Source organism: Lineus longissimus, chromosome 16 (genome assembly GCF_910592395.1).
Source record: "Lineus longissimus chromosome 16, tnLinLong1.2, whole genome shotgun sequence".
NCBI lineage: Eukaryota > Metazoa > Nemertea > Pilidiophora > Heteronemertea > Lineidae > Lineus > Lineus longissimus.
In genome coordinates this window covers 15,915,312-15,936,975 of record NC_088323.1, presented here as the reverse complement: position 1 = coordinate 15,936,975, position 21,664 = coordinate 15,915,312, and the positions used below count along the sequence as shown (strand labels likewise).

General features: G+C 41.2%; 1 protein-coding gene and 1 non-coding gene across 10 annotated transcripts in view; one reads left to right on the top strand and one right to left on the bottom strand.

Moving 5' to 3' along the window:
* LOC135500241 (calcitonin gene-related peptide type 1 receptor-like) overlaps window positions 1-21,664 on the bottom strand; it is a 104,188-nt gene that overhangs the window by 27,337 nt on the left and 55,187 nt on the right. For 6 of the 9 annotated variants that reach the window (XM_064791557.1, XM_064791551.1, XM_064791555.1 and 3 more), the window contains one exon: window positions 13,411-13,590. In XM_064791557.1, coding sequence (XP_064647627.1) covers window positions 13,411-13,518 — 108 coding nt within the window. In that variant the 5' untranslated portion in view covers window positions 13,519-13,590. Of the gene's footprint in view, window positions 1-1,003; window positions 1,210-12,393; window positions 12,429-13,410; window positions 13,591-21,664 lie in introns of those variants that run through there. The other 3 variants (XM_064791558.1, XM_064791559.1, XM_064791560.1) reach the window with 3 other exon arrangements.
* Trnak-cuu (transfer RNA lysine (anticodon CUU)) lies at window positions 4,329-4,401 on the top strand. The gene has a single exon. It is a non-coding gene; the product is annotated as a tRNA-Lys (tRNA).

The window sequence follows — 21,664 nt, the reverse complement described above, 5'->3', positions numbered from 1 at the left end:
CTCACGTAACTGAAGATATTATAACACGCCAAATGACATATTGGTTTATTTTCAGTCAAACCACTGATATAGCCAATTGATAAAATCATTCGGGTCAGTTGATTTTCATGATATGAGTAAACGAGGTCTACTCACCCTTAATGAGCAGGGTTAATTAGTGTCATATAACAGAAGTCATTCTACCTTATGTTATAATCAAAGGTCTCATGCAATCGGCCATTTCCGTGAGATCGTGCTCGTCGAGCCTCGAACATAGTCCTGCCAAGTTCGCCAATGAAAGCAGAACGGTGTAGAGGTAGATAATATCCCCTAGAAAGAGTGTCCGACCTTAGTATATTCTGACGGATCTTCGAAGGCCATGACAGTCAATAGCTAAGAGACTAAAGCGCATGATAAAATTATTTGTTGCCAGGACATTCTATCCCAGGACAATTCAAAGTTCTACACCTGGCAACTGAAATAAAACGACTTTTTTCCTTTAAACTGATGGATTGTTCATGCACGATGGTATACAGGATTACATGTACGACATTACAGTGGCACTCACACCATAATTCACGCATCAAATCAGGAAGCCTTGTTGAACCAGAAAACACAATTAATAATTCATTGCTTGACACCCCTGAACGAGATCGCACCGGACTGTGAAGTTTCATTATTTTAAATTTCGATCGAAATTACTTCGTTTATGCAGAGTCTTTCCAGGCCGGTCTATAACAATTACCCCCCCCCCCCCCGCCCGCTGCCGTCCCGAAATGCATGCACTATCTATATTGTAGTTCCAACTGTAGAAAGTACTCCAGTTCGACGTATCTAAGGCCATCCCTGAATACTGAAGTCACGTGTCGACCAATGCACGTGGCCGCTTGATTGTACATGTCCCGTCTCTACACGTCGCAGTGGTCTTAGACTGGTGACACTATAGTATACACTCTGTACATTGTATGATAAACTGACCTTATACTATAGTATACACTCTGTGTACATTGTATGATAAACTGACCTTATGCTAAATTCGTTCCTGCTTCGGTGACACTCCTACGATATACTCCCACGAAATATCTAGGCTCCAAAAAGTTTCTGAAGTTCACCTAAATGTAATTATCCTACATGTATCTAAGATAACGACTCCACCGAGACAACAATCAAGGACTTATAACATGTTGTTGTCCCGGGATGATTTTCTCTTTGTCTGATGTCGGACGCTGTATTATCGTTGTGTGCAGCAGTGTGCATGCAATTGTGTACAGCAGCCTATTCAATGCACGGTAGTCAATAGTAATACGCATGCATTGTTCCTCTGTGCATTCAGAAATGGTGTCATGGTGTTTCGATGTCAAACGAGATACTTTACAATCACTTAACCTGGTTGGATGAATACTACATATCAACAGCTTCCGTGTTATTCAGAACAAGCGCAGCACGGCCGACGGTTATAGCGGAAACTGCGAAAACTGCGGAATGCGGGAACTGCGGAATCTGCGGAAACTTGGCGAAAACAGCGTACAACTTACAGTAAAGGAATATCGATACTGGAAAAAAAATGAGCAGTGATATCACTTTGCAGAGATCTAATCAAAAATGACTCACTGCCGAGCTGGTGCTCTCCACTATTAGGGAGGTTTCGCAACCGCCCGGTTAGGCCCTTCGACGACGTTTATCTATTGTTCAGGTAAACTCACACGATAGATAAACGTCGTCGTAGGGCCTAAACGGGTGGTTGCGAAACCTCACTATTTTTATCAAATAAACGACTAGAAAACCACAGCCTTGTTTGTCCTAACATTTACACATGTGCACTGATGTCAAGAACTATGTTTTTCCGGCGAAAACGTTCGATTTGGATTCGTAAAACCACCAAGAAGAATCGAGACCAAGGGGTCGACAGACTGAGTCACGTGTGGGATCAGAGTCTAGCCGATACGACATCTAGCGGCCAGGCCCCTGGCTGTTCAAAAGTACAAAAGTCACGTTATCCCTGCATTGTTACGTTAAGTATCCTTAAAGTGATACTATGGTGTGATTTACAACTTTGCGGAAATACGCCCGTTTTTAATTGTTGATAACAAATGTAAAGCTCAAATTTTCCATTTTTGATTAGATTTATTATAAAATCGCTGAATGTAAACCACCGCGACCGCGAAAATGTTCATGTTGTGACGTCATCAACGAAAACGTCGTCGAAGCGAGCCGTCCGGGCGGGATTAAACCATCAATTTCTAGATAATGTTCATTTCGATTCGAAAACCTTACCGATTGATGAGAAAGTGACGTAGTCATTTGTCAAAAACAGCTAAAACATTATATGGTGAAATTTGACACGAGTGACCCTTTAAGGACGTTATCTCTTTCGGTTAAACCCATTACAATTTTCACGTTCAGACTTAACGACTCCGTCAAAGCTGATGTCGTTTTGAACGTCTAACTTCCGAAGAAGAATGTTTTAACCATTTGAAACGTCAAAGTGATCATCAACATTGATTGTGTAAAATTAAAATTTTTATCGTTATGGACAGAGACCTCTATTAGCCAGCGTGTACATTCTGTGTACATTTTAATGAATATAGGTTGGTGAAAAAAGTACACCAAGGGTGCTTTAATTCCCACCAAATTTTATATGTGTTTTGAAGAGGCTTTTATAGAAATAATAGTAAAAATTCAAAACATTCCAATACCGATTGCCTGAGAAAAATTGATTTGTGTACAGCATTGCCATCAAATCGTCACTCGCGGACTGATATGGGCCTATTAGAATACAAGTTCTAAACTGGCCAGTGACACAATATTTCCTTAAATTAATTATCAAAAAAGTATATCCCTGTTATGGCCTGGCTCTGTAGATTAAGAATCCACCAAAGATTGAAGAATAAATCCACTTTCACCCATCACAGTCATGTATTTACCACAGCTTCACAGTTCAGTACGGACTATGTGTCACTTCCGCCTGTGGATGAATACATGTCTCTGCCCTTATGTATTTTCAATTTAAAACATTGTACTCTACATAGAATCGGCCAAACCACGTGCTGAATATTTAATGTTGCCATCAAAACAACGTTGTGATTACGTCATCATTACGTCATACGTCATCATATTTGATGCATGCCGACATTCTATACTTGGCATTTTTCATCAGCCATAATCATTACTAACGAGGTCCGACAATGTTTATGGATATCATGAAAACCTATTGTTAATAACCGTTATTATTACCACAAGTATTGTTTCCGAAAACGGCAATTTATAGCAGGATTATTGGTCAACTTGCTTTTATAGTTAGGCAGTAATGAGTCTAATTAAGTGGTTGTGTTTTCCCAATCAGATGTTAATAGGGAGGTTTCGCAACCCTTACGAAGAGCTGACGAATGGACGAAGTACGAAGTATGCAAAGATATTTTATGGAAGGCGTTATTGAGGAGTTTCCTGGTTATCACAGACGCCGACACTAGATCTCACAAAGACATGGTATCTACTTTCGACATATATTAATGTCGAAAGAAGTCACGATGATGGTGTTACATACTTTCTTTTAGCCAGCAGATACCACACACAGAAAGCGACTGCGGAAGAACGCATCTACCCCGAGCAGGCCGAGGCTGACTTCTTTCCAAGAACGATACTACATGTAACTGCTTAAGGGAAAACATCACAGGCTGAAACTGAGACCATCAAAGTCACGACGACAAACCACCAACAAAAACAAGTGGAGGACTTTGGAAGGGGAGGGGGCTTTAGGTGCCCGACACTCTAGTTTCGTCGGAGAGCAACAATTTGTTCATGGTGCCTCTCCCCAAGAGGATAATGACCCAGGCCAGATGTCCAAAAATCGTCTTTTTGGCACCGAAATTTCTCGTCCCAGACCCCAAATTCCTGACCCCTTGTTTCCAAGATCACACTACCCGGGCTCTCTGCGCACTCCTTACCAATAACGTTTTGGTTATCCTTCACCATCGGTCACGGCCACTTCGCGGAAGCGATTCACAAGATTGACACCACCGAAGACTTTCTCATTCTGATCTGCCAACAGCAAGCACAAACACACGAGTATTTTCCTTCGACGCAATAAGTCCAATACTCTGTTTATGCAATAACAGAATCTGTTAGCTTTTCGGTAATCTTTTGATATTCTCGCGGCAAAATATGTGGATAAACATCGAGATTGTGAGAGAATGAGACAATTATTCAAGCATGTTGTTGAACCGAATAAAAACAGAAAACCTGTGCGCCTAGTTTTTGTGTTTTCCCAAAAAAACATAGACATGGCAGACGACAAATTTCAAGACTCGTCTTGCTATGATCCCTTCTCAGTTGCTTAACGGACACGGGCAGCCCGGCTAGCTCAGTCGGTAGAGCATGGGACTCTTAATCCCAGGGTCGTGGGTTCGAGCCCCACGTTGGGCGCACATATTTTTATCGAGTTGATGGTACTATGAAATACTATGAAATACTGTTTTATTGAGGAACAGTCAGAGCGAGATACCTTTTTGTGAAAACGGTTTGTTTAAGAAAAAGCAATATTTCATATCAAAATGCTTGCAAACACATCTGTGCACATTTCTGCCGGCCAATTAAGCAATCATTGAAAAAAGGGTGCATACTTCAGCAATACTTGTGCCCAAACATTTGATAGTAAAGGCAAGCCCTAAAGAACTTATCTTCATTTTCATGCTCGGGAATATAATCATGGAATAGGACACCACTTCTTAACAACTGTCACGAACTGGTGTTAGTTTTACCGTGACCACCGGATATTTTATCCGTGCGCCCGGGGTTGAATAAATAAGCGGCCATCATTACTACACCAGCACACAAACCAAGCCACAGCGACCAGCGCATTTCATTTGCGTACTCAGGACAAACGTGATCGGGTTATGAGAATCAAAACGTGCTCACCTTTAGATTATGTTTAACTGAAGTTTGAATCAAGTGCGACAACGATGATGAAGGTGTTACAGTGGAGAATCAAGCCTCTAGCTGTACCAACCAATGCCTGTGCCTCATACATGAAATCTAACAAAATACCATCGCAATCCTACAATATTACATCTGCCCTGGTCTTGGAGGGAGCCTCGGCTCAGAAAGATGTAAACCAACACCGGGCAGTACAGGCAATCTTTCATCCCTCGCACTATCAGGACTGGAACAACTAAAATCACCCATCCAGGATTGTTTGTCAGGAGAGCGCCAAATTGTACAAGCGTACGATGACAGATTCCATTGGCAGGGTATAGCCATGCTACTCGGGGATACTTTAATATCAGCTATACACTAGCGGTGTGCAAGTGTGCACTCGTATACCTTAATAACAAAGAAACGTGGCAGAGGACAGACCTTCCTGTCTGTATACACGGTTGCTAAAGGTTTTGGCTTATCTGGAGAGGAAATAACGAAACAAAAGAAACCGACAAAATATTAGGTCATCTTGAGGTCCGTAAGGCCCGCATTTATGACATTTTATTTTTATCCAATTGAACCCCTCCAGCACTGTAATGGGAGCGCTTTGTTTCTATTGTGCTTCAAGGGTAAACTAATACCTTCACCCACCGTGGTATAGCAGTGTACGCTTCTGATGCGATTGCCCACAGTGTAGGTCGTGTCGAACAAAGGGGCCAACACGTACACTTCAAAGAAAGTCTAGAGATTCACAAAGCCTTCTCAACGCCAACGCGACAACCTATGCCACTGTTCGATATCGTCAAACAATGAGCTAGACGTTTAGCGCTGGCGTTTAGAAGGCTTTACGAAAACTGCCGTTTTTACATGACCGAAAAGAAGGCTGTTTGAAGCTAATAGGACAAGCGAAATGTGTAGGATGAATATCGCTGTGGGAACTGGATACCTTTGACACCCTCATTGCCTTATTTTGCCCCTTAGCTTGCAGTTAAACGAATTCAGGCCTAGCCCAATACACGGTCTATTGTCTTTAAACAAAGCCCGCTCCCACTTAGGCCTAAATTCCCATTGTTCTACTGTCTTATCAAAGGGTTATCACGGAAAATCTTTATAACTTCGACCCACACGAAACGTCTTTTATGGTAGTCGATAGGCGAAATTTGTCAAGGTTCCACAAAGACATGAAATTCTACTTACAGAAGGTCAAACTATAACACCGCTTATCCGACAAAACGTCTTTTATAACCGTAGAAGGATGATTTTACTCCGAAAATTCATTGCACATTATGAGTATTAAATACGAAGAACATATTCCTGAATCAGATTTCCATAGTAATTTAATCGGGAAAATGCCAATCCCGTCATAGCCAATGAAGACAATTGCGAAAACACGACACCATTTGCTTTGCGGGTAAGACGAGTCTAAAGAACAGATGTTTCTGTTAGGTTTCCAAGTCAATTAGCTCAAAATATTGAATTTGGTGTTCGACCAAATAGAATGTTCTCAGCGATGGTTTTAATCCGGCGTTAAATTGATCGCAGCGCGTTGATCTCGTCTTGGCCGCTATCCTTGTGGAATTTATAGCGAAACAGTGGTAATTTGTTAAATGTTCTGGTAATTAATAACTTTATAGCGTCTGAAGTGTTTTTCTAGTCGAGAGAGGCAATGCAGCAGTATCTAGGGACGCAGAGAGCCTATTTTATCAATCTCCTAGGCCACAGTTCAAACGCATTATTGTTTTGAGGTTCTGTGGGCGGTGTATCACTGAGGTCTTGGTTGATCCGATAAAAAGCATGAAAAAGGAATCCGACTTCAACCTTACTCCTTCCTCAGTTCAGACAATCAAAACAATCATGCAAAGATCATAACAGTGATTGTTGGCGGATATTTTGACAGGGGACCAATGCCACGTAATTAATCTTGTTCGATTAGAGGCAACATAAAAGTGAAATGAAAATACTTATTGCAATAACTGAGGCAGATATTGAGATTAAACAAACTGTAAACAAGACGTTTTGATCTCGGCTACACGAGGCAGAAATTCAGTTAATGTTGAATTCACAGTTCGGGAGTTATTCGGAATAAAAAGTGTATAATATTTTTTGTAACACCTAGTACCAACTCTTGCATCCGTGCTATTAATTATCATACTAGGTTTGTATGATCTCAAGACAGTGGATCATAATATGATATAGGCTAAGACCATAATAAAGGAGACCCAGCTGTAGTTCAAACTAATGCACCCATAAATAGCTCGATGAGGCCCAGCCAAGGTCGGAACCCTCAGTCGACGGGATTTTATTCAAGCAAACAAGAGATTTTCTTTGCGATGCCGCACGAGCTGTGCGATTTAAGCAAAATCGCATTCAGTTGAAGTATTGGAGGTAGGTTTCAACTGCTTGCCACTTTGATAACGCAGGCGTTACGACTTTGCTGTTTCTTGCCCGAGTACACACATAAAAACTAGGCTTGACGCGTGTCGCGTGAAGGAATTCAACTGAATGCGATTTAGGCTTGACGCGTGTCGTGTGAAGGAATTCAACTGAATGCGATTTAGGCTTGACGCGTGTCGTGTGAAGGAATTCAACTGAATGCGATTTAGGCTTGACGCGTGTCGTGTGAAGGAATTCAACTGAATGCGATTTAGGCTTGACGCGTGTCGTGTGAAGGAATTCAACTGAATGCGATTTAGGCTTGACGCGTGTCGTGTGAAGGAATTCAACTGAATGCGATTTAGGCTCGACGCGTGTCGCGATGTGTATTCTCGCAATTGCACTCGAACGCAACTGTGGCAACACACGCGTTACGGTTTCGTTAATCAAACCCCACTGATGAGCACTCACAAACCAAAACAAAGGATTTGGTTACGAGATAACGCATGCCCTGTGCGATTTAAGCAAAATCGCGTTCAGTACCCTACGCTTAGTCAATACGACGGTAAACCTTCTCAAGCACGCCCTCTGTTGGGTCAAGTAGATGTTACAGGAAAGAGTATACCCTGTAAAAAAGAGTCGTGTCGTTTTGTTCGATGACAGCTAACATATAATGTGCTCGGCTACAGGGATCGATTAATAACTTACAATAGCATATTACGTTCCAAGAGCAAGCTTACACGCACTTTAAGTAAACGGTAAGTGGTCATTACGATCAGAGACCCTGCTCGATCACGGAAATCAGATGTACCAGGTCAATAGATAAGGGCTCGCAGCTGATGGATAAGGTCAATAAAGTCAGTCAGATAAGTGCTCTAGAAACAGCGCCCACTTGTCTGTTTTTATATGGTATTAAAGGTGGACTGAAGACAGGAGCGAGGAAGTAGATTTGGCCATCTCTGTGAGAGTAGATAGGAGACTGCATGGGTCGTGCGTAATTCAGCATGAAATTCGGCGTACAAGCATGAGCTCGAATACGCGGAGTTTCAATCAGATGAGAGAGGCCCCTATTGGTTTTTTCGTGTAAGTTAATCTGGCATACCTTGCTCCTGCCGTCGCTCATTGCAGGTCGCAGTGACCAGATGTCAATATCGAACCCAGCATTACCAGTTTAACCCGCAGAGGAGTAATCCTTTAGGTAGCTGCGATTTCAATTGCTCGTTTGCGCGTGGCTTAAGGGTTGGGGGGGGGGGGGGGGTGCGGTAGGGCTTAAGATAACTAAGCTGTAACACGTTTATTGCCGCAGTCGCACCCGAGTGCAAATGCTAGACGCACGCGTCAAGCCTAAATCGCGTTCAGTCGAAACCGAGCCTTATTCCATACGACGGCAAGTTTCATCGTAATCTTGCTGACGATCCTCAATATTCTTTTTGCTGTTGACAACTTTAGATTACCACAGGCAATCTCTAGCAATCCGCCGGAGCATTCCGCCGCTGGGAGTTGATTTCAATTAAAGTCAGACGATGTCTATCAACATAACGAAACGCCATAAAAATATCTTCATCAGAAAGGAAGTCAATCGAAAGACGACATAGCCTCGGGCACTTTCATTTGTCAACAAATGACAAAAATGACAAATGGAAAAACGGATATTGTGTTTTTGTGAGAAGCGAACGGATCAATTTAAAGCCAGTATTATCAAACATCTTCATCGGGAATCAAAGGCAACGCTTTCAAGTGATTAGAATAATTGTACGTCATACGCATGCTCCTCCCCGGGCATGAAAATGTGCCAGATGAGTTTTTGTGAAATTTTTTTTGGTAAGTTTTGTGACATTTGTCAGATCTGCTCGCTAATTCCAAAAAAAATAATCAGTTTGATATTTGGTGATATGAATAAACACTAGTAAATGCTTTTACTTCTATTTTGTACAGAAATGCCTAGTGTAAATGTACGTGAAGTTTTAAGTAAAAGCATTTCCTAGTCTTTATTCATATCACCCATGATCTGTCATCCAAATTTATGTATGTAACTTAACTAGAAAAAGACGGAAGAAATTCGAGTGATAGTTTGGCGTTTATTTCTTAAAAGCTTCAAAAAAATTTGGTCAATTTATCTCTGCACTATATACCACGCTTGATGTGGATATCTTAGTGTTAGAGTCCACAGGCCATTGATTCAGTCGCGTTCGGACGTCAAAATCGAGCTATTTCATATACATATTTCGTCATCTCTCGAAGCTTTTACTCAAAGTGTACCATACTTAAAGAGAAGAAGGCTGCACCCTTGGCTTGTTTGGTTGTGCACTCTGGGTAATAGCAAGTATAGATTAAAGTGAACTGGAACCGCCGAGTGATTTATTCAACTTTTCGACTTTCACCTCCCGAGAAAGTCAAACTTCCAACTTCCTATTCGAGTTCAGATTTGTAGCTCCGCCCCCAGTGCCCGAGCATGCGCAGTTCAATTTGTTATTATTGAGAATCATGTGAGAATCACGTGAGTCATGCGATCTTTCATTCATGAGTTTTCGTAGTAAATTCCATAGTAGTCACTCAATGATTGACAGCTAGGCGCCATGTTTCATTCATGCCTCGTTCTGATCACCCGATATGAGAAATGAGAACGAGGTCATACGAACTGGCTGGGCGGTTTCAGTTCCCTTTAATCCATACTTGGTATAAGGTATATTCAAGAGAAGATCCAAGCTCACATCACGAACGATAGAACGAATTTACATTACACCCATCGCAAAGGCTTGCTAAACCTCCCTAATGTCTTTCCATGGCCGGGTAAGCCTATCTTGCATTGAACATGCACTAGTATTCTCTGTGTTATTGATTCATTTGTCAATTAATATCCTTTTATAGGAGGTTTTAATAAATAAATAAGTCATCCTAGAAAAGCGGGGTGATGTGACGGTAGAGAACAACCAGCAATCATAATTGAAGCTGGTTTACTCAGGGCTCAAGGGGGGTATTAGAGAGGTTTAGATTTCGTTCCGAGAACGAGACGGCATTTTGACGATGGGTTATTGCGTTACCCATTGTTAGTAATGAAGCAGTGTGTCTGGTTGATACAATAGTACAAAACAATCGACTTGACGACGTCAAATAGAGAAAAAATTAAACCTCGCTCTCTTTTTCGTACGTTCTCGTGTCAACACCTGAACCTCTCTATTGTCAAGTGAAAGGTCCTAAAGCTCAGGATGCCTTCACGACGGCCGTAAAGATGTTTCCCTGTTAATCTCTTAGCAACAATACCATCAGCAATAGCTTTTAATTATCTCTACAAATGTGTCTGGCGTATTGTATGAATGGTCTTTTAATCCTCTCAGTGACGATACGGCATTACTTCCAGGTGATTTGGAGGAGAAGAGTGCGACAATGAATAAATGTCAGGTTGAATGAAAAGTTGTTCTATATAAATCATTGCAGACTTCTAGGCAGGAACTCTCAAGCATTCCAATTGCCGACGCCGGTGTGACAGCGGATATAGTCCCCCTGGAGTCATAGTCCGGTAGCATTGTATTTGACCAATTAAGCAGCATGATCTATTGTACCGCTAACCCTAACCAAAACATTTAGCAATGCGGGTTATTGTTACACGGACTATCAGCCCTAGGACTACTATCCCCGCCACACCGGTGTAGAAGTTTACAATGTCTTAGGACGGAATGTCCGGGGAATAATAATTTCCTTTGGCGTTTTCGCAAATCCCCCGAAGCGCCAAAGCGAACCCCTATCAGAATGTCCGGTTCGAGATCCTGATCACGATGTCGACCAATGTGACAGGGTTTGCGTTTTGGCGTTTCCGGGATTTGCGAAAACTCACTACGCGTACATCTCTGAGATATTTGTCGCTCATGTCTTCTATAAACACATATACCATGATGATAAGTCAGAATACAATAGGTTGGGATACTTTCTCCAGGTGGACATTTTCTACTTTTACATCGGCCATTGCTATCAGCCGAAATAGGCCGGTGTAACAGTAACAAATGCCCCCCTGAAAAAAGTGTCCGGTCCTACTATATTCTGCAATATGGTTCTATTGAGACCCTGACCGTCAATAGCTCAGAGATTGAAGCGCATAATAGAATCCTTTGTTTCCCGGGCATTCTATCCTAGGACATTTTAAACTTCTACACCGGCATGAGGAATTTTCACGTCGGCGTGAATCCAGTAATTAACAAGAATGAATTCTCGCTGTAAAGTAGGTCTTACCCACCTCGAAAATCAAGATATGACTATTTCGCTGAAACATTTTAATACACAATCGATCGCCTCTTATCATGAAACCAACATGTGCCAGACATTTTTTGTATCGAATTGTGCTCCATTTTGATTACTCGCAATCTCACGCGCTGCCACACGCACTAATACCTCTGCAAGGATCTTTGCGAAAGAGATTGTGAAACTTGCTTCAGATGGCCATACTTCCAATCTCCACGCACACCTCTGACACATGCGCTAACACCTCTGCCACATGATCATTGCGTGCAAAAACTGAATTTCCCAGAATTCTAACCGCGGAACAATCCAGCCTTGATGCTGTTTTCAGCGTCTACAAACAAGCAAATGCCCGGTTGTCGGTATACATGCCACACACCACCAACTAACAAGCCATGGCGCTTAATCAACAACGCCAGCAACCAATTTACAGTCGCCGCGGATGTAGGGATGTCATAATTGAATAGACGCCCGGCTATCGATCTGTGAGACTAATGCCATTTAATAGATCGCGGTTGTTGATGCTAAAAATGCCCTCGCGTAGATATCAGCCGCTGGGAAGTTGTTAAGTGAATTGATGATCTTTGTTGATAACATACATAGAGTAGAAGTGACAGTTTGCTAGACAGTCCGAAAATTGATTCCGCCGATCCTCGCGAGTTTACTGACAGAGTTGCACAGTCCGCGACTGCACGAATGTTGGTGTAGGCCTAAAGCTGGTTTGTGCCATTAGTGCCTATTTCGACCCTGTACTGTGTATGCGAATTTGCGCCCATAAAACGCGGCGAGCAAGGCGAAACTGGAGATGAATCAATACCATTAACTGAAAATCACCAACTGACAAAAAGCTGGCCACCAAGCTTGAGTGCCTGTCTTCAGTCTAGACCGTCTACTTACCTAGCTTATCACAATAAGAACTTCAGTTCCCTATCCTTACAATACAAAACGATAGAGTTCTTATGACAAAAAAAGGCTTCTCCAATTAATTCCAAACCGAATGAAGTGAACTGACCCATGCGACAAATTTCTAGTCGAATGAATAGCAACTTATCATTAGCAACTGAAAAAGCCAGGTCAACCTGCCTGATTTAATTAACTTCCTCCATGTTCCGAAAATGTAATACACATATCTAGTAGATCGTGGTTTCAATTATGTTAGTTGATGTCAAGTTTTTCTTTCGCTAGATTCACCTTGCCAAGCGAAAACAATATATTGAAGAAAAACCAACGGAAATATTCGATTACAATGTAGAAAGGCGGACTTCAAATCCTAGGGCACCGTGAAGCGTGTTTTCCATCTCTTCTTTTAATTCCCATCCCAGTAGATCGGCCCAAATGGTATTGTTAGCGATGAAGGGATCCACTAAGTTCAAAAATCCTTTTCACCAAGGCCTAGTTGTCACCCTGTCATCACGTAAAAAGAGAAAAGGGCTGACTCTCTTTCAAGTCCCAAGTAGTTCATCAGGCCACCTTGGTGAGGAGGATCGTTGAACAGATGTAAACACTTAAAGCGAACTGGAACCGCCGAGCCAGTTCGTATGACCTCGTTTTCATTTCCCGCGTATCGGGTGATCAGAACGAGGCATGAATGAAACATGGCGCCTAGCTGTCAATCATTGAGTGACGTCACAACTATGGAATTTACTACGAAAACTCATGAATGAAAGATCGCATGACTCACGTGATTCTCACATGATTCTCAATGATAACAAATTGAACTGCGCATGCTCGGGCACTGGGGGCGGAGCTACAAATTTGAACTCGAATATGAAGTTGGAAGTTCGACTTTCTCGGGCGGTGAAAGTCGAAAAGTTGAATAAATCGCTCGGCGGTTCCAGTTCCCTTTAACCAATCACAAGACCCTGTGATCGGACTGTTAACCAGGTGAAAAAACATGAACAGAATTATACGTACCTCCCCCTCTGCCTTGATTAATGCGAACAACGTCACCAGTATGACGACAAACGTCATTGGCCTCGTTCTGAATCCTGCTGATGACGACATGTTCTTAAAGTAATCCATACTTTTGAATCGTATCCGTTTTAATCCAAAGTTTATTTTAGTTTCTTGTCGGTCAAACTCGTTTCAGAACATCTGCAAAGATAAGATGAGAGAGATTTAGGCATCGTCATTGTTTCCTTTTTGAAGCTATTTTCAATGAATCTGTGAAGAGAAAGCGCTTCGAGTACTTTCCTTATATTCAAGCGTTTATGAATAAACAATGACCTTGTTTTCTTTATTCGAGTCTGTCAAGAGAAGAATAGAGATGTATAACTTGGTTTTCTTCGTTCAAGTCTGTACCACTACATCTGTTAAGACAGGGGCAGACCATTATACGTCTGTTAAGAACGGAATAGCATTCCGCGAAGTTACTATTTATAGCTCACAAGGTCATTTGCATAAGATATTGATGATGTTTTAGTCACGTGACAGTCGGACATCGACACTTATTTCTAAGCATTTGAGCTTATTTCAAAGTCAATTATCTTTGACCTTGCATTGTTTTTAGCATGAATGATACCATAGAGTCAGAGAGAGAAATATTCAGAACAATTATGTAGTATTTCCAACACTCGGACATGTGCCAGATTGAATCTAACTACCCTAGTTAGAAAGCCTGAATCCATTACGTAACCGCATGTTTGTCCGACATTGCCTGTAATTCAGCGATGGGAAAATAGAGGGCAGCAGCTGTAGTGACCTCATCATCGCGGAATGCTATTGAGCCGCTTTAATGCCTTTTTTATTCAAGCTTTTATCAATACATGTTTGTTAAAAGGAGAATAGATTCCCTCACATTCAATTTAGTGCTGATCTGAACATGGCATAAAGAAGATATGTTCATCTCAACGATTCGTACGGAAGAGCTGGTCTTTAAGATCTAACACTCCTAATTTCGTCCTTCGACGCATTTTTGGATTGAATCGAAAAGTTACAGAACGAAAGTCACATGATCAATGGAACCATATCTGATTAATTTACTCTACTTCTGTTTCGAATACAATAAAGATGTTGATCTTCTTGGTAAACTAAAACCACATATATTGTTGATCCGGCAAACTATGAACACACACTATCGATAATTGGATGACTCTCAAAGAATGATACAGACCAGTACTCATTCAAAACAGAGCCAATCCCTGGTGCTGAGTGCCTTTTATATAGACACGGCTATTCACTAACATAATGACACTCCACACGTACATACCAATGGCGGGTCATTTGGGCCGTAATTGACTGCCGCCAAATGGTCCAATTTTGCCTTAATCTGTCTCGCAAGGAGAAGGCATCTCATACTGGCAATGAACCTGGATGGACAGAGCTAATTAGCTTCTCTCAAATGGCCATTGACATGGCGGGGTAAAACGGTAATATTAGAGGGGTTCAGAATTTGATCTGAGAACTAGAACGAAAAGATGGTTCCATTTCGACAACAGGTATTGCGTTGCTTGTTTATATCAGAAATATGCTCTGATGCAGTATGTCTTTGTCTGCTAAGTATTCAGAAATGGCTCAAAATTTGATATATTTAACAATAGGCAGGTTTCGCAACCCTACGAAGAGCTACGAACGACGGATTACGAAGTATATACTTTATCGACGAAGCTTTTTTAACGATTTCCCCAATTTAAATCGTACAACTATGTGAAGCAAATGATTAACGAGTGTCGCGTACATGAATAAGCTCATGATGACTGTAATGAGACCACACACGTTCGTCGTTCGTTGGGGACTGCGAAACCTGCCTAATGTCATTTCTTGCCCAGAGCAAGAGGAAAGATGAATGTCTTGAAAAATCCTGGATGTTCTACCATCAGTGTTTGCCTGATAGAAGCGAAGAGAGGGACACGTCGGTGCTCTTGGCTTTTCCGTTCGAGAAGGGAACTGCTGGTTTCATTTTAAGCCGCAATGATTTCATAAGACATGATAAAGGCCAATTAGAGCCGATATTAATCAAATTTCAAGGACTCCTATCGATCAAAAAGGTTTAAAGCTGAACTGCATGCACAAAACCAGAGCACCCAATGCGGCAATAGTAAGAAATTCAAACGATCGAAAGGTCCTTCTGAATACGGCCTGAAACATGATAGACCTCCAATGCTTCGATGCGCTTGATTCCACAAAAAAGCAAGCCGTGGGACGATGCGGACCTTCCCGGAGAATTCTGGAAGGAAAAAAATAAAAAGGTCCTCTCATCGAGACTCGAACTCGAGACCTCTAGTTTTATTTGCCAACACTCTTATCCTCAAGGACACTGAGCTGCTTGCAATGCCTGTCGTTTTATACGCCTTTATAAAATGTGCAAACATTTGTGTGTAATCTCTGTTCAACATCTTTGAGCGGCTTCCAGTGGGCAACTGCAGGAAGAAGTCATTTTTTCTTTGCTGTGCGTGATTATGTATGCGGAGTCTACGTTTTCTCTCAGCAATGTTCACCTTTGTCTTGGTATCTTCTTCTATTACATGTACATGTACTTGAGAAAATTTCTGGTTCATCTCTCAAAAATAAAGCATAATCGCCATTCATATAAGATAAATTTGCTGGCAGCAGTTCACAGGAAAGCCCCCCCCCCCCCTAGCTCAGACGGTTAGAGCGTTCGTATTCTGAGCCCGGGATCCCGGGTTCGAATCCCTGCAGAAGATTTTGATTTTTTTCTCTTCCATAATTCTCCGAGACTGTCCGCATCGTCCTGTGGCTTGCTGGTTTGTGAAATCAAGCGCATCGAAGCATTGGAGGTCTATCATGTTTCAGGCCGTATTCAGAAGGACCTTTCGATCGTTTGAATTTCTTACTATTGCCGCATGGAACGCTCTGGTTTTGTGCATGCAGTTCAGCTTTAAAGTTACCAACTTTTCAATTGTTTCAAAGCTTCTTTCAAGAAATTCGACCTGGTTGCGTTCTTTATTGCCTCAAGGAACTCATGATATCATCCTTACAGCCCCTACCAAACACACTTCACAGACTCGATCCTCAGCAGAAATGCTAAACGGAGCCAATTTTTTTCACGCGGATGGTTCTAATTTTCTCTGCAGCAATTTGTGTTCGTCTGTTTTACGGCTTTAGAATTCCACAGTTAACATGATATACAGTCCATACTAATCTCGCTTCAGTGATTTCTAATGTTGCAGCCTTTTCACACCAAAGTTTCTGTAAAGTAATTTGATCTTTTTTCAGACTTGTTGATTACACTAGCACTTGAAATCAATATATACAGCCTAGAGAAATAACACCAAGGTTGATATTAGCCGGCTTTTTCACACATTTGTCAAATGTAGCTTAGTAACTTTCAAACAATTCTTTAAAGGTCTTATTACAACTCTGATGGGAGGACGCAGATTTGGTTATAGCACGACGGCCGGATGAAGAAGAAGCATGATAAACAGGCGAAATGTGCGAATGTCCGGCGGGCATCATTCTTACATCACTCACGCGGATGTCAGGTTGATATTCACTGAATGATGTCAGGCCTGACATCACTGCTGCAAGATGTTGACCCGATATAATATTTTTGCCAAGCCCATCGTACCTGAATGATGCAATAAAAACCCAAATTCAACTGTTGTAAGGGTGACCATGAAAGCCCAGAGGAAATAATCAAATGACTTGCTATAAAGGAAAGCCCATACGAAAAATGTAGCAAAATTTCTATGAAATTTTTTTATGGAATCTATATAGAATCTATGAAAAATCAATATAGAAATTCGAAAAATATTTTGTGTTTACCATTATCTATATAGATTTTGCAAAGAAATCGTTTTTTAAAAAAAAAATGTTCTATAAAGATTCTATATAGAAATATTTGCCTGTGTAACACTCTTAAAAATATAAAGGCGTTTGATAACTTTTGAAAAACCGTTAAGGGTTTCAGTCAACAAAAAGATACCCCTAGAGGAACGAAAACGCGTAGAGGTTTTTACAAGGTCAAAAACCGCTAGGGGTTTCTAACTCATCTGAAAAACATTTCTCCGATCGGCTGAAAAACCCGAAAAGATTTTTCAAAAGCCCCACAACTCTACTTTCTACTGCACAAGATGACATGATAAGCGGCCAATACCAATCGCACTATGGTGATCAACTCCAAAAAAAACCCAACTGAATTTAGCCTGCTCACTGATTGTAAGATTCCTCAATTTCGTTATTTTACCAGCTTTGTACACAATGTTTACAGCCTAAAGTAATCACACTTAGTGACTCCTCAATAAAAAGGCTAAAGTCACCGATTTTCGCTACTAATTCTAAATTTCTTACAACCAATCTTGTAAAGGAACATCTAATAGCCCGAAATGCTGGCGCAAGTCACGAAAAGTAGTTCTCTGCGTGACATGGGGCTTAAACCAACTGTGATGACGCAATTTTGCTAATAGTTTTAGATTTGTGAAAAATGTTAAATGGATGGCGTGATGCTGATTTGTCGTGATTGGTAAGTGGGTAATACAATTAGTTGGAAAGCTAAAAGAAAGATAAAGTTTATGTTGATGACTAGATCTTAAGGCCCGAATATCCTCATTGAAAAAAGCGCGAAATCGTTGTTACACAGCTCCATTCCAACAGAGCCGCAACTGCACCGAATTCTTGTCACATTCTCACGGCCAAGAGCCTTTCAGAAGCGTAATGTTTCAGGATATAATAAGCCTTCTGTCACTTGGCACGCTACTAGAAATCGAATCAAGCAGCTGTAACCAGATGTTCAAAACCCCACGCCATAGATCAAATCTGTCACGAAACCATTAAGAAGATGAGAACATCTTTTCAAGTCGCATTCTTTAAACTCCCGAACTTCCATTTTTATGCTGTCTTGATGATCGAACATGCACAGTTTTCATAATAAAATCCTTTTACTTCCAACTTCCAACTTTTTGATGTGAACACGCACTTTATAGTTTTCAAAATAAATGTTTCCACTTGGAACTTGCATATAGGCTTACTATAACCAGTTTTTCATTTGGATATGCGCCTTTTAGTTTCAGATAAGAGACAAGACCACAATTGATTTTTTAAGCCTTTTAGCAGTTAAATTGTCAATGTTTGACCGCGACGCATCAAATACTGCGTGGGGTTGTGAATCTGAAATTTAGATTATGTTATTCCGGACAGTCAGGCAAGTAAATGGTGAAAAATAAACTGGTAGTTGACCACGGAAATGTTTTGATAATCGACAAATTAGACAGACTTTGATATTTCCACTCTTTTCAGCCAACTGGCAGAAAAAACTCAAAACACGCCCCCTATTACCCAATTAGCAAAATTCGAAATTAATTTTTTCATCAAATAATTTCTTTATATCTGCAGACTTGCCACAACAAATATTTTTTCAATATCTCTCCAAATATGTACTTGAGAGTTAAAAACATGCACTCGTCTAATTGATAGGCCTCGACCCTCCAACCTATGAATATTCATTAGTGGTCTTGTCTCATATCACCCAAGATCGAAAACCATGACAATGTTGTCGTCACACTGGCGTTTTAATGCGTATTGACTGCGCATTAAAACTTTAATAGGCATTGGGGTGTCACACTCAAGTCGGCTTGTACCGTTGTGACAGTGGATATAGTCCCCCTTGAGTCATAGTCCGGTAGCATTGTATTTGACCAATTAAGCAGCATGATCTATTGTACCGCTAACCCTAACCAAAACATTTAGCAATGCGGGCTATTGTTACACGGACTATCAGCCCTAGGACTACTATCCCCGTCACACCGTTTTCAAACCGCTTTAACAAATACGGTTCCTTAATACACATTAACGAAGTCGCTCTGGCCAAAGCGCATTGAAGCCGCCAAGATTTTTAACTATAGGTAAAATCTTAACTAAGAATCATACACGAACCTTGTGGATCCTTGTACAAGTTCCATTTGATTAGTCCCATTATTAGGCCTATCGACCCTAATGGAAGCTGTTTCCTGAGGGACGATGTTATCAAGATTTGCCTTCATAACCCTTTAATGAAACAGCAGAACAATGGGAATTTAGGCCTATAAGCGAGTGCGCTTTGTTTAAAGACAACAGATCGTGTATTGCGCTAGGCCTGAATTCTTTTAGCTGCGATGGGATTTTAGGCCTAGGTGCGAGCGGGCTTTGTTTAAAGACAATAGTCCGTGTATTGGGCTCGGCCTGTATTCTTTTAGCTGCGATGGGATTTTAGGCCTGAGTGCGAGCGGGCTTTGTTTAAAGACAATAGACCGTGTATTGGACTAGGCCTGAATTATTCTAGCTGCGATGGGATTTTAGGCCTGAGTGCGAGCGGGCTTTGTTTAAAGACAATAGACCGTGTATTAGGCTAGGCCTGAATTCTTTTAGCTACGATGGGATTTTAGGCCTGAGTGCGAGCGGGCTTTGTTTAAAGACAATAAACCGTATATGGGGCTAGGCCTGAATTCTTTTATCAGCGAGGTATGGGGCAAACTAACGGAATACCATTTTTCTCGTGGAGTGTTTGGCGGGTTTTTTCCCCAGTAATCAGTGACAAGCGTCTGCGTGTTAGTCCAAGCAGCAGTCGATTACATCGTAGTAATCCAACAGGTGATTTACACACCCGCGCCCGAAACGCACACAAAACTTAAAATGAATGCAGACACTTTAGTTTACAGTCTCTCTGTATCAGTAGAACGTCTGGCTCAATTTGATTTAATCTTCCATTCGCTAATGATTAAGTGTATGGATCTCAAGGAAATAGAAAATTTATTAAACGTCTGGCGAATGGACCAGTTCGAAGACATCTTATGACGTAATCAATCATTATCTATTCAATTAAGAATGAACTAGACGTTTAATTCACCATTTACCAGCAACTCACTTTTGGTGTTATCGAATTATTGCTATTCGATTTGTCTGTAGGGTGCTAAATTTGGCCATTAGTGTACATTATAATAAATTTTGGACACTGCTGTGCTGCCCCCACGGCCATTACGTTAAGGGGCTTGATGATAATGATGCACATCATACATTAGGCCGGGTCTATTTGGCAAGCCGCTCGCCGAACAGGCATCTTTGTTTGTCCTGTTTGGAGAGCCGCTTGCCAAACAGCACTAAAAAGCCACCCTGTTCGGCCAGCCGGGCTTGCCAAACAGGTAAAAAATCTACCATTCAACCTCGGTCCCATGAGTGGTCGTGTTACCGGGGTTCTACTGTAGTATGAGACGACAAATCTATTGTTTTTTTATCACACACCTTTTACAATTATCAATTACTTACTACGTTCAAATTTGTCACCCCATCCAATTACAAAATCATAATTCCTAACAAAAACCTGTAACTCAACAGATATGCTATGTACAGTTATGCCCGTCACTTCACTTTGATATCAGTGAGCTTATAAAGTTAATCAAGATATCTACTTGCACAACACAAATCCCACTAGCCCTTTGGCATTTTTACAGTTGCATTTCTCGTATTACAATATCAACAAATGCATTTAATAAAAAGGGAGAAAAAAATCTTTAAAGGCATAGTCGGATTTTTTCTTCAATATTCCGTTTCTTTTGCCTCATATGTAAACTATATTTGTTCGAGTTATTTCCAGTTTCATATAGACTCGATCTCAGATCTTTGAAAACGGCGTCGATACTGAGGTGCGGAAATTTAGGATTAAAGGATTGCTCCGGGGAAAATCGCTTTAATAACTCCGTTGGTCCTTTAAGAACACCAGTCGCATGATTTCTAAGAAACACGATCATGATGCGAATCCGACATGCTATTGGCTGTGAAGATTAGAATTTCAACTTGAATGAAAACCTAATCAGATTATTCAAAATATCCGGTGGCATTCCGTCTCTCGCTGATTAAGTCTGACACGATATTATAAGAAGAATTGAAAATACTGCCAAGAGAGGTATGAAATTCATCTTACAAATTTCCTCATCCGAGCTGGCAGAGTTTTTTTATCAGCTCTTTTCTAGAGGTTATTTGGCATCGGATGTCGCGAGTCACATGACCAATAAGAAGTTTTGAGTAGTGTTTTAAAGCACGTATCACAGTGATATGACGTGAGCTGAGATGAATTCAAGGAAGTTTGTTATGAATCGTTGGAATGTATACTAAACTTTCTCCCGTAAGCCAACGTTGTTTGTTCAAGCGCTGAAGCCTGAGATACAACATCACTTTGAAAACCCACAAGTTGCGCATTCTCATTGGGTTTCCTGTAACTCCTCACCGCGTCAAGAAACTG